Source organism: Cebidichthys violaceus, unplaced genomic scaffold, assembly GCF_023349555.1.
Source record: "Cebidichthys violaceus isolate CVI_PGR_0920_01 unplaced genomic scaffold, fCebVio1.0.p SCAF_20, whole genome shotgun sequence".
Lineage (NCBI taxonomy): Eukaryota > Metazoa > Chordata > Actinopteri > Perciformes > Stichaeidae > Cebidichthys > Cebidichthys violaceus.
Genome location: NW_027176373.1, coordinates 2,030,826 through 2,043,798, shown reverse-complemented (window position 1 = coordinate 2,043,798; position 12,973 = coordinate 2,030,826). Strand labels below are relative to the sequence as shown.

At 41.9% G+C, this 12,973-nt stretch overlaps 1 protein-coding gene across 7 annotated transcripts in view; it reads right to left on the bottom strand.

Annotated features, from left to right (window-relative positions):
- ncam1a (neural cell adhesion molecule 1a) overlaps positions 1 to 12,973 on the bottom strand; it is a 233,470-nt gene that overhangs the window by 58,420 nt on the left and 162,077 nt on the right. For all 7 annotated transcript variants that reach the window (XM_068715650.1, XM_068715643.1, XM_068715645.1 and 4 more), the window contains exons 5-8: positions 10,037 to 10,174; positions 9,195 to 9,312; positions 5,707 to 5,867; positions 4,925 to 5,067 (exon numbers count right to left, since the gene is read on the bottom strand). In XM_068715650.1, coding sequence (XP_068571751.1) covers positions 4,925 to 5,067; positions 5,707 to 5,867; positions 9,195 to 9,312; positions 10,037 to 10,174 — 560 coding nt within the window. The remainder of the gene's footprint in view (positions 1 to 4,924; positions 5,068 to 5,706; positions 5,868 to 9,194; positions 9,313 to 10,036; positions 10,175 to 12,973) is intronic.

Sequence of the window (12,973 nt, the reverse complement as noted above, 5' to 3'; positions counted from 1 at the left end):
TTGTGTCTGCTACTGTTTATGCCACGCAACACTAATGTAACTTTGATCAAAACTAATGCAGACGTAATGCTTACTGTGACAGATTACCCAACTCAACTTTCAGGAATGTGCATTGATTTTCATACCCAAGTGAAACAAATGGAAACCAATGCTTGCCTGAAAGGTAATTTGAACATCTACAACACAGCTACATGTTTTGGAAAGTGCAGCAGTAATGTGCAATATACATGATTTATGACCAAGGGGGCTTAAACATGGATGCATACTGGCATTGTTTGTATCCACAATTAGCTTAAACCATTGATGAGGATTACAGGGAATTACTTTCACATTGGATGATACTGATTGATTTTTTCCTACCACGATGTATTTATTACAATTAGGATTCGGTCATCAATTACACTTCTCTATTAAAATATTCACAACAGAGCATAAGCAATATTAAAACCCGACACCATTAAGTTCAAGGTTTTTTCTAAAAGTGAAATGGACTGTCGGGATTTCTGGCTTGGCAGTTCGACGCGGTAAGGGAATTTACAGAACTGGTCAAAATGCCAAACTGGATTTTTCTAAAGCAGCATGGGGGCTTCTCAAAAAAAAATAATGAATGTACTGTAATAAGAGAGAATTTGGAGGCACACTGAGAAAAAAACAGGGCTTTGAAAGTAATTATGAGTGAGCCATTAGCTGTATCTAGGTACTTTGTTTTCCTAATCAGTGGCTTTCTCGTCGTGTAATTCTGTGTTTTGATTAACTCTTTCGTGTGCGTGCAGAAGACTGGAGAGCAGGTCTTTCACTGATTTCAGTATTTATGTACATTCGGATAATTATACTCTTATGGTGTAAAAAAAAAAAAAGCATATGGTAAGAATGTGGAAAAAGAACCTCAGAAGCACAATCTCACTGAAAGATAATACCGTGAAAAACGTCCGTTATCATTTTTACAAGACAGTGAAGTTGAAAACGGATCGTGGCAGCCAGTGAAATGACGTTCTGTCACTTCCCATCATTCTCAGTGCGTCTGTGCTCTTGCAGTCTCGCCGCTGTGATGTAGAACTAGAACGTGAACGGGAGACGGAGCATGGGGAAACAGAAAACGGACCAATGACGCATGATGATCAAATGACAAAAATTAGTACCAGCTATCACCAAATGATCAGTGGGATGTTTCTGATTAAAGCCTCATTGAATTTAAACTGATCTGACAGTGACAGATAGGAGAGGGAGGGACGATGACAGGCTGTAAATGGAAGGAGATACGGTGTGACAACTATGAGTGGCAAGAGGCAAGTCTCGTCTTGCAGGTGGAAGATAAGATTCTGTAACTCGCAAAACAGCCATGAATGCACCGCGCTGTGTGAATGCTTCCACTGATTGGAAGTGATAAATGGCACATTTAATAGGAAAAACTTTGGGACACCACAGCTGAATCTTCTGATCATCGGATAACGGCATTCGTAGAACCTAGCGTCGAAAAATGGGACGTTTGGCTCTGGAAGGAATCGTCATGAGGTCAAATCAGAAACATTGTGCTCAATCCAAGACTGAGCGCACTATCGACACTCTTTGTTATTCTGCGAAATATTTACCGTTGCCGTCGTGTTTCCTTTCTCCCAGCATGGAACTGAGGTGGAGACATTAAACCAGCAACAACGTTTTTTTTAGGCAAGCGAAGCCGTTGGCGCAACACCCAGCTCCACCCGGCTGGGATGCGCTGCGTTGCCCGATCACGTAAAAAAAAAAAAAATGAAGCCTCCTCATATTGGAAAGCCCTGATTTCATTCATCCTCGCTTTTCAAATGACACATTTCACAGTGAGGAATGTGCTTCAAGGACTAATTGAGCTTGAAGTTGAAACGCTTTTGCTGTTGCTTTCATATGTTTTTGTTAATTTAGAACAATTAACCCAAGATGTGTTCCTGAGCAAAGTCGTCGTTTTTTTTTAAAGCTCGTTATGGTGTAAATGTGCCAAATAAAGATCTATCACTCCCTTGGGCAAGATGTTTTGTTTTTTTTAAAAGTCTGGGCTTGACTGCATTAAAGCCAGCCTAAAAAATAAGAAAGAAAAGGAACACATTCATGATACTGGGAAGGTTCTGGATTGAATTTCTGAAGTCTCATCTGAGCCCTTGATGAAGGCTTCTTTGACCAAACATTTCAACCCAGTAAACAAAAAAGAGTGAGGGAGGAGAGAGGCCTATATTTTTTTAAGATATGTTATGGATAACACATTACGTGTTCCAACATTTAAAAAAAAATAAAAAATGAGCGCACAGCTGGTCTGGTCCAATTTTGGTAATAACTAAACACATCACTGAGCCACATTGTCTGCAGTGAGAGGTTTCTGTATTACCACCAGTGAGCCGAACATTCTGCACAACATGTCTTTTAACACTTAACGTGTTATTGGTGTCGGTCTTTCATGGGATGTACAGAACACCACCAGCCTGACTCATCCCTATAGATTTGAACTGGTACCACTAGCAAAGATGCTACAGATCGTCATGACCGTGGTCTTTTTTTTTTTCTTTTAGTTCCATGTTGTCATAGAACGCCTCATCTCACGGTGACATATCTGACGTTACATAATTCATCACCAGCTGAATGCAGCTGGACAGAGCCTTGAAGTAAAGCGGGCCAGTATGGCCCACATATTGTGCAACTCGGTGTCCTTTGGGACCGAACAGCACAGGTGTTTTCACTGGGTCTCCAGGAATAGAACTCCTATTGTTACATGCATTATTTGTACCAGTCGCACAACAACTGCGTTTGATTATGTAAGGCATGGGGTTCCTGCTAAGCAACCATTTTTATACTGACAGTGTTGTTGCAAGAGAGCAGAAGACAAAGAAGGACGTATACTCTTTGAGTTTGCTTGCTTTTGTGTTTCATAGAGAACAGTGAGGCTAAAGACAATCCTATTCATATTCTGAAGGATTTCAAGGATTTTGATTATTAGCCGTAATGTCTTGACCGTCCGAGATGGACTTACTATGAGCTACGATGGTATGTCCTCATACGTGTTGCTTCATGGTCTGTTCCGTGGATTTCAACATGGCGGCTCGTTTGGAAGCTTTGTCTTGTGTTACAAAAATAGTTTTTTTTTTCTGAAAACATTTGAGTTGCTAAATCAAATGTTTTCAGAAGCCGATGATGGACTGGTTACTATGCATACAATGGCCTACTTTAGTCAAACATGTGTATATTGGGCATGGGAGTGATTAAAATGCAGCACAGATTGACCCATATTCTAGAGAATTACTGCAAAAATAACCAATACATTTACAATATTGTTATTCAGCTTTTGTTACAAAATCATATAGTTTCCCGATACGACCTGCTAGCAAATTTCTTAAAAGCCTAGCACCAGTCCGTAACCCAGGTCATGGGAGCTTCTGCAAGGGAAATACACACAGTGCCTGACTACCATTTCATATCAGAATATTAAGATGTTTTATTACTTTTGCCGTATCTAATGCATGCTGACGCAAGAACCGGAGTGTAAGGTGTTCCTGAATCCACAAACCTGCTAGAGGCAGAAAGGTAATTATCTTAATACTGTTTACTGCATTCACCGCAGGAAATTACCCCTCTGAAGTGACTAATCTGTCTACCGCTCACATGATGCATGTTGTCAGAAAAGAGCGTTAAGATGGATTTTTCAAAATTATACCATTTTAATGAGCTGATAAGAGCACAACAATAGACTTGGGATGAGATTCTCTCTCCAGTCTAGCGCGACTGCCAACAGCTGTGACCACTGTAATGGAGAAAATGCACAAGGACGGTATTCACAGCTCATACGTCTTAAGGAGCCTTTTTCCACGTTCTGTAGCCGAAGCTTCAAAATCCAGCATTGTTGCCAACGCTCTTGCAGGACATGAAGAGAATATATACCAAGGTATGACAAAAAATGCATGACCCTTCTGTGGCTCGACTTCTTCACTTTTATATCATGTTCATCCTGAGGAAAATTGCCCACTCATTTGCAAAGTGGATTATCACAGCAGGTTTGCCAGAGTAGCAAAGCTGAGCTCAAAACAATCTGATTTTCAGATAGAGGGAGACTCAGCAATAATTAAGAGCTAATTTCACTGAAACCCTTTTTTCTCCTCTTTCTCAAACTATACTCTCACTTAATGTTCTCTGAATTTCCAATGAGCACTTTTCATACTATTTTCACAAAAATATTCCCTTTTAAATGCTAATGATTAATAGGGAGGTACATGTACTCTTAACAACGCTGGGGAATAGCGGCCCATGGAACCGGCTGGAAATTGGATTTATGGCAATCTGCAAACTCTCCCCTCCAGCATTCATGAAGGAAACGGACAAAATCATTGATGCAACTCTAGCAGTATTGGAGAAGACTACCAAAAGTTTAGAGAGACGTTAGAATCCAAACTTTACTGTACAAAGAGGGAATGAGAAGTTTTGAGTGAAGCACGGAGAGCACTGTCAGCCGATTGGCTGATCTTTGTAAGATGGCGGGGCTGGAGATAAAGCACATTTCCAGCAATGCATGAGCAATGCATGCCAGGGGACCAATTTACTAGAGGTTAGTCATAACAGCAGTTCTTCACATGCATATGATTGGTTAACGGTGTCTGCGCTGTATTGCCAAAAATAGTGCAGGTCTTCACAACATGGACATAAAAAAAAAAGTTTAGAATTCTGTGAAACACCAAAAACAGATTTGAATTTTCTTGAATAAAAATACTGCATTCATATTTTTATTTTGTTCTATTTCTGAAAGGTGCCAACTCTACAAAACAGATATATCTAGAGTCTCTTTATTCCCAAAGGTTTACTTGTTTGTTTATTTGGTTTTCAATCTGGATCTGGATCGTAAAAAGCCCGCGTTTGATTAAGTGTGCTGTTTGAAAGTGGCACTGTCCAAAGAAAAGAAGCACACAATGAGTACCTGCTCTCCTTCAGTGAATACCCTGTTTTGGAAACTCCAGGAGATGGTGGGTGTGGGGTCGCCCGAGGCCTCACAGGTCAGGGTGACCTGATGGTCGAACTCTGAGGCAGTCTGGTTATTCAGATAGGTAATCCTGGGTTTCACTAGAAACAAGACAAAAAAAAAAGGCAAACGTGTCAGCAAACCATTGCCCATGTGGCCAGTCGATGAGTGCAAGTTGAACGTATTCTCCTTTTAGCTCTCTTTTGGTCTCTACCAATTCTTGAGGAAAATAAGCTACAAGAGGCTGAATCACTTAGCAGAGCAGCTGCAGAGCAGCTGCAGAGCAGGCTGATCATTCGCACATACGACAGTCATTTGACGCAATGTTGAAAATATGGACGAGTGCAACTTTAAATAGCTGTTACATATTGCTAGCATTAGCGTAGTCAAGTATACAGACAGGCTTCATTAGAGTTGCGGTTTCATACCCCATTGACTGATAATAGAGCTGCAAGCGCATGATTACATGAGGCTGGTGCAAATTTGCTCATGGAGAGAAACTCTAGTGTGATATCTTTCAATGTCCTAAGGGGTGGCTTAATTAGTTTTCAATAGGGCACGCTTTCCACTGTACGCTTCACGCTGTGTAACTCTGCACCGAGCCACTGGAACAGCTGTGGAGAAGTGTACGGCAAATGTCAATAAGTACAAAAGAAAAAAAAGGCCAGAGAGAGAGAGAGAGAGAAAAAGAACATCAGCTTCTGTTATGCTTTTGTAGGCGAATGGAGTTATTCTCTTACCGAACACGTTCAGGCTGACTTCCTCGGCTTTCTCTCCTGCCTTGTTCTTGGCGATGCAAGTGTAATCTCCTTCATCCACTTTCTTGACACTTTTTATTAACAATTCCGAGCCGTCGTCGCTCAGGCTGTACTTATTACCCGTTTCAAGGACAACGTTGTTACTGTAGCAGAGGGAGAAAGAGGGGGGGGAAAGAAAGAAAGAAAAAAAAAGACATGGCAGGGTTCACATCACAAGTGTTTGCCTACACGACTTCAGGGGCCTACAAATAACTTCCTTAACTCGCTGACAATGATCTGCTTGGGATTTTTATCTCAGGGAGAGAGCAGCTGGTATACAACAAAAAGGCTGGGAGACCACAAAAGCTGCCCCGTGCTGCTGTATGCCTTCTGAGAAACGTCTCCAACATTTCCACAGCTTTTCGTTTGCCTCAGCTCTCCTTTAGCTCTTTCATCTGTGTTTTTAAGGAAGGCCACGCACCAATTTGATGACGATGCATGTTCCCTTTAGTTTTCGAGAAAACCCTCTTTCACTCTTGAGAAGCAGAAGCCTTCACTAGATGTTAAATTTCCTGTTGGTGTAAGTATTTGTATGCCTGGAGTAGCAGCCTTCCTGAGGCATTTTGCAGGAAGACAGTGAATGACAAACAACAAACAAGCTTCCTTCGCCCCTCTGGTTTTTTTTTTTTCACTGGCTCACCCATCTGTCCTCCCTTCACCCTCGCTGTCTGTCTCAACTGTTCTCTGTTCTGGCCAAGGAACTTCATCCCCCTCAGCCTCAACACCCACATCACACTCCATCCTTGCTGCGTGGAAGACAGCTGTGAGCAGCATCTGGGTGTTCAATAGACTTATTCACTCACATGTCTGCAAAAAAAAAAAAAAAGCTTTATTCCTCTCACAGCGCTGTTGCTGTTGGTGCTGCTGCTGCTGCTGCTGCTGCGTGACACCATTAAATAATGCACCATGAATATGAAAGTACACTGAGCTAACAGCTGTATGATGGAAATGAATGTTGGTTATTTGTACCTGTCAGAGCTTGAGAGGTGATCAAGCATCATTAATTCATACTGAATAAAGGTACTTGAGATATACTATACCGGCTAATGATAAATCCATTCTAGGAAAAAAGTCATTACTGATCTCCTTGAAAGACCCGGTTAGACAAAAGATTATGTCGGAACGTTGAGTGTTAACTGCTATGTCACACAGCTATTTAATCAACACTCTACATCTTAAATGCATACTGCTCATTCATGTTCAGGTGGTATTCACAGGCCGTGACGATTCATTCGGCCGCCAATAAAAACCGAAGAGTTTTAACCTTCGCTGCCAACACAAGATGTTTAAAGATCACATTTGAATCAGTTTCAGATCAATTTGCTCTTCCATAGACACCCGATAAACACAAAGACGTTGCCCATTTTCTCCCACATCAAGTTGCTCTTCATATATACTGCTTTTTACTCTTTTTTTTTTGTTTTGCAGAGAGAATATTTTTTATTCTATTTGTTGGGCTATATTAGCCATAGAAGCTCCATTGTGGGGTGACTGTGGCTAAGTGGAGAGCAGGGCCGTCTTTCAATCAGAGGGTCAGAGGTGCGATTCCCCGGCTACTGCTCCGCTAGTCTCATGTCAACGTGTCCTTGAGCAAGACACTTGAGCACAAAAATTGCTCCCGTAGCTGCGTCTACGGTGTGTAGATAGATACTGAATTGTAAGTCGCTTTGGATAAAAGCCTCTGCTAAATGACTGTAATGTAATAATTTCATATTTGCTCAAATCTCAACCTTGGAACACCTACTGCATGTTATTGCTGGTGCAACCAGCTGCAGATTCACTACAGGTTTGTGCATGCGTGAGCGCCTGCTACATCACCACTCGAACTAGATCTAAATGGAATGCAGTTTAAATAGTGTGTGGGAAGTAATAACACTCATCAAAGCCTTTTTGCACTTGTTACAGTGTAAGTGCATGCATCGTATCATCTCTCCCACACAACTGTTTGTAAGCAAGGCCACGCAAATTCACAAATTCACATTTACGTGTGCCCTATTTACCAACACTTTACATCATCATCTCCCTGAAATTAATCTTGCGCTTTTGCAATTCTTTCAACGGGGGGGGGGGGGGGGGGGCGCAACCAGTAAGTCCAGAAAAGCTGCAAGAAGCAGGCGGCATCACCAGCAAGCCGGGTGCTTTAAAATGTCTGATATCTCAGACTTGATCACAAGGCTTAATTCATAAAAGTGGCACAAAAGCAACCAGCCTCGGTGGATTAGCGCTAAACCCGAGACATGCGTTTGCGCTTCCAGATGGTGTTGAAGTACCCAAACAAAGGGCTTGTTTAGAGCACAGACAGACATGCGTATATCTGTCTGTGCTCTAAACACTGTGCACATTTTTTATGAGGCTACGGTAGACAGGTGTGTGCTTAAATCATCCATTTTGTTTGAGTTTCAGAAGAAGTAAAACAGTGGTGTTTATGCGGTCGTTCCCGAAGTGCTGCTTTGACACATTGCCGCATTCAGTCCACAGAGACTCAGCTGACAACAAGTATCTAATTAAAAAAAATACTTTTTGTTGTCCATAAGCCACCAGCATCATACACCAGCTGGGTATTATGTTTCTTATAGTGCATCCAGTAGACACACAGTACCGTAACAGAACCCTGCAATGGACCGTTCCTGTCCTTGTATGTGCGTCTTTATACGTCAATGTGTGACGTACATACATGTGCAACCCAAAGTGACATTGCCATTGTCACTGTGTCCAGCAGCTGGAGACAGAGGGCAGCGATAGCCCGACAACATCCCCAAAAAAAAAAAAAAAAAAAAAATGTCCACCTGATCTCCACATGGCCCCTGTGATCCAGTTGTGATACGGTGAGATATATAGAGTGTGTCCTGTCACTGAAGGGCACAGGCTCACCCTGACAGAAGCTTGAGTCACAAAGCTAATCATCTACCTGCCGAAACAATGGAAAATACAAATACATTTAAAAAGGGATGATTTGATGAGGAAGGTTTGTAACTAAGTGAACTGAGCAGGACGAATCGGTTGAAATAGTTGCTGGAATTCTCTAAATGCTATCATCCAAACTCCTTTGTCAGAACTTTCGGCTTCACTTTCAAACGCACTGTGTAGCCCAACGTGTCAAACGATGACGCTCCACTACAATCACAGTAAACACGTGGTTAACTGCATTCAAACTAAACACTTAGGTTTAGGAAAATCGTTACGGTTGGGCTTAATAAAAGTATGTAAATTAAGGATGGAAAACTTCAAAATAACTCTTTGACACTTTGAGACACGGACACCAGTCTCAAACGACGGTGTCCTGTGTTTGTTTTACTCATCCACCTCCCAACCAACAACAATCCCGAGAACGAATGAAAACCACGTGGACCTATGCAGGACTAAAAACCTCTGACGGCTCAGATCCACCAAATGATCCGAATCATCAAAACAGCCCAGTGTGAATGACATACTGTGCCCAGGTGACGGTGGGTTCGGGGAAGCCGTCGGCGTCGCAGGCCAGCAAAGCGGAGCGATCGGTGTCTGCTGTAGCGTTGACCTCTGACAGCCTGGCGCGGATGGTGGGGAGCACTGAAACAGAGACGACGAAAATAGAAAAGTAATGAGCACATGCAGCAAGCGTACAAAAAGCCTGAGGCGGTGTTCTGAAGAGGCTCCATCTAGATATATAACATACAGTTCAACTCATGGCATTAGTATGTGAAATCCCTGTTTTGGTACTGCATGCGTGTCATGGTTGATACACAGTAATACAGCGGGTCCTGGGTCATTGACACTTGAGAAAAATTGCCGCTTGCAATTGCCACTAAGATGTCTTTTAAAGCTCACAATGTACAGCAGTGTTCATCATTCAAACTGCAAAACATTTATTCACAAATAAATATAAAGATATGTGTGTCGCGTATAGCTGTGCGAGTGGCCTCATTAAAATCAGCCTTGGTGTGTGAAAGCGTGTTTAGCCTCGTCCATGAAATACTGAGTCTGTGTAATGCTTCACAGACACTGGAGCACTATAGTGGGGACCCCACCGGGTATTAAGCACACTTTTACAGGAAGGAAATTGGATTTTGAAAATAATTTTTTTTTGCCAATTAAATAAATTGGTACTCAATATGACCATGGATGTGATCTAAAAAAGGTTTAAAAGGCATCTTGCATTTAAAAAAATAACATTTACAGTTGTTGTTGTTGTTGTTGTTGTTTTTTGATGGAGGGCATCATTACTGTACCTTTCTATGTTGAGCAACAGGGCAGGCAGGGAGCAGGAGGTGAAAGAGATGCAGACAGAGCTTACCGTTAACAACGACCTTGATCATCTTGAAATCAATTTCTCCCCTGGCCATGATACGGGCCTCACAGTTGTACATGCCCTCATCTATCTTCTTGATGCCGCGGATCTGCAGGTGGCCATTATCCATGATCATGAATCGCACTAAAACAGAAGCGGCAAAGAGAACAGTTATTTATCACGTCAGATTACGCAGATTATACTCACATAAATATAACCGACGTGCCCAGTATGGATATTTACATATAAATATTGTTGTCGATCTCCGTGGAAATGATGTGTGTAAGTTAGGAGATGAACTGGAGCACCACTGTGTGTGTATGTCATAGTTTAAGGACATCTGAGATCTAGGAGTCAGCCATCAATTGGCTGGCTGAAAGTGTGAGATTAATTATGATTATTTCCTTCAATCATGAAAATCTGTGTTGCATAAATTCAAGTAAAGGTTCAACAGGGACATAAAACTGAAATGCTTTCACTTAGAAACTCAGACGGGAAGTTGGAGCCAGATTTTCTTTTTCTTTTTTTTTTTAAAAGTCCCAATTATCCTTGGTAATCAAGCAAGTGGTTGGAAGAACACAGAGAGCCCTGCGTGACACCCCGGCTACACCAGACGTATTTCAGCAGTGTTTTACACCAATCATAGAGCCTGACAATCTGTTGCACCTCTAATTAAACCAGCCATAAACACACAGAACCAGACTGAGCCGGTTAACACAAACCAGGTGTTTCTCACACGTTTCCTCCGGCACATTATTAAAATCCAGTCGGTTCTCTGACCACATCTGATTTAAGAGCCTGAAGAGCTGAGTCTTTTTTTTTTTTTTTTTGTTGTTTGTTCTTTATGTGGCCCAATTTAGAGAACTAAAGCACTTCTCCACCATTGGTGGCCAGCCAGCGTGCACTTTAAAACTGACTTGATTAAAAACGTTGGCTGTATGGGGGTGTACTTGTTAAGCGTGGCTTTCATAGGCCAATTTATTTCTTCTTTGGGGACGGGAGCTTCAATGCCCCCGGTTCAATTTACCATTGCCAGTACGAGCGCTTCAGATTCTCCGGCTATCTAACAGAGAAGCCCACAGCGTGAACTGAAGAAAAGGGTGTATGCTATAATATAAAATCACTCTATGCATATGATTATACACTGAGTGCTAGGAAGAATGTGAGCGCTTTGTCCCCGTCACCTTTTGAGATTTGCGCACTTTATTGCACAAACAGTTCCAACTCCACTTTTGTCCCCATTCTGGAGCTCTCTGCCACTCATGGAGCATAACTAAGTATTGAAATATTAAAATGCAATTATGAGCTAGGCTTACTTTACTTAGGCGTTTCAATTTGATGTCACTTTTAACTTCTGCGGCACTACATTTCAGAGGCACATACTGCTCTTTTCACGCCGCTACACATATATATTTGACAGCTGTAGTTTACTCAGCATTTCACATGTCAAATATTTGATCAGCTTATAAAATGACACATTGTCATATATGGAAGCGGGACGGCCTGGCAGCTCTGTGCAGCTCCTCCAGCCACCGGCTGATTCACCCCCCGGTGTGTGGAGGAGAGGGAGCGCAGGTCAGGCTGCACAAGCAGCTGTGCTCCCAGTGGACCACAACACTAACACCAAAAACACTACAAAAATGTGCAATAGAAACACACTGTGCAAAAAAAATACCCTGTCTGTATATATATTTCTTAGTATTTTTAGTCATACTTACTGTGGATCTTGAACATGTTGTACTTTTACTTATTACTTATTTATATGACTTGCTGCTCTTGTTTTTTACTCTGTATCTTGTGTCCACTGTCCTGCTGTGATCCTGTGGATTTCCCCACTGTGGGACTAATAAAGGATTATCTTATCTTATCTTATCTTAACTAACCAACATATAAAGTAGTTGATGTAAAAGCATCAGTAATGCTACAGGCACATTTTGCATTATGAGTACTTTTACTCCTGATTACATCAGTATGATGTAGCTGCTAATACTTTTGAATGCAGGATTTTTACTTATTTAAATATTATGGTGTTTTTAAGTTTAAAACACGTCTTCCACCACTGATTTCCACAATATTTGTGTCTGTTGGTTTGTCTGCATGCACATGTATATAAGTGTAACAACCTCCATGCCTGAACTGAAGTTCAGTCAATAGATTTCAAGTCAACCCATTTTTGAGGGAAGCGTGGTGTTTAAACCGAAACATATGCGCTGCATTTCATCGACCAGCTCTTTACTCGCGTTACGTTGACACACATGACAATGCAGTTCTGATGGGAGGTTTAACAATGCAACACGCAACTGACGGTTAGGTCAACTGCTGTGAGGGATGTTACGTAAGCAGTTTTCAGTTTTCAGTGTTGGTTACAATTAGTGGTTTTTCCCAGTGAAAAACACATTCCTTGACCCGACTCCAAGAATAAAGGCGGGCTAAGCACAACACTGTGGTGACTCCAGGCTCTCCAGCGGTCACCAAGGGAGGGGTTACTCTAAGGTTAAAATAGGCCCAGTCCAAATGTAAAAAAAAAAAAGAATTCATCTCCACCTCAGTCCTTACGCAGCAGATTGTAATTTTAGCTGAACTCTCTGAGGTCAATGTTCTCTGCTGCCTGAAGTTGAAATCCTTCACAAACACTCCATGTTCACCCTTCACCAATATTAACAGCGGTTACAACAGTTTCCAATGTTGAGTCACGGCAGCGAAAATATTTAGAAATGTATCAATGTCCGCAGAATCCACTCCCGCAGCGCCACTCACTTCTGCGGTGTTTATTGTTACGTTCAGTGTTCCTCTCCAACAGATACCTCGGTTCGGTTACACGCCTCACAGCTCCGAAAGCGTGTTTAATGGCGAAGCAACAACTGTGTGGAACAAAGGGATCAACTGTGGAGAGGAGGATTATAATGCTTTGGACATGCGGCGTTTTTGGTGTTGTTTCGTCTT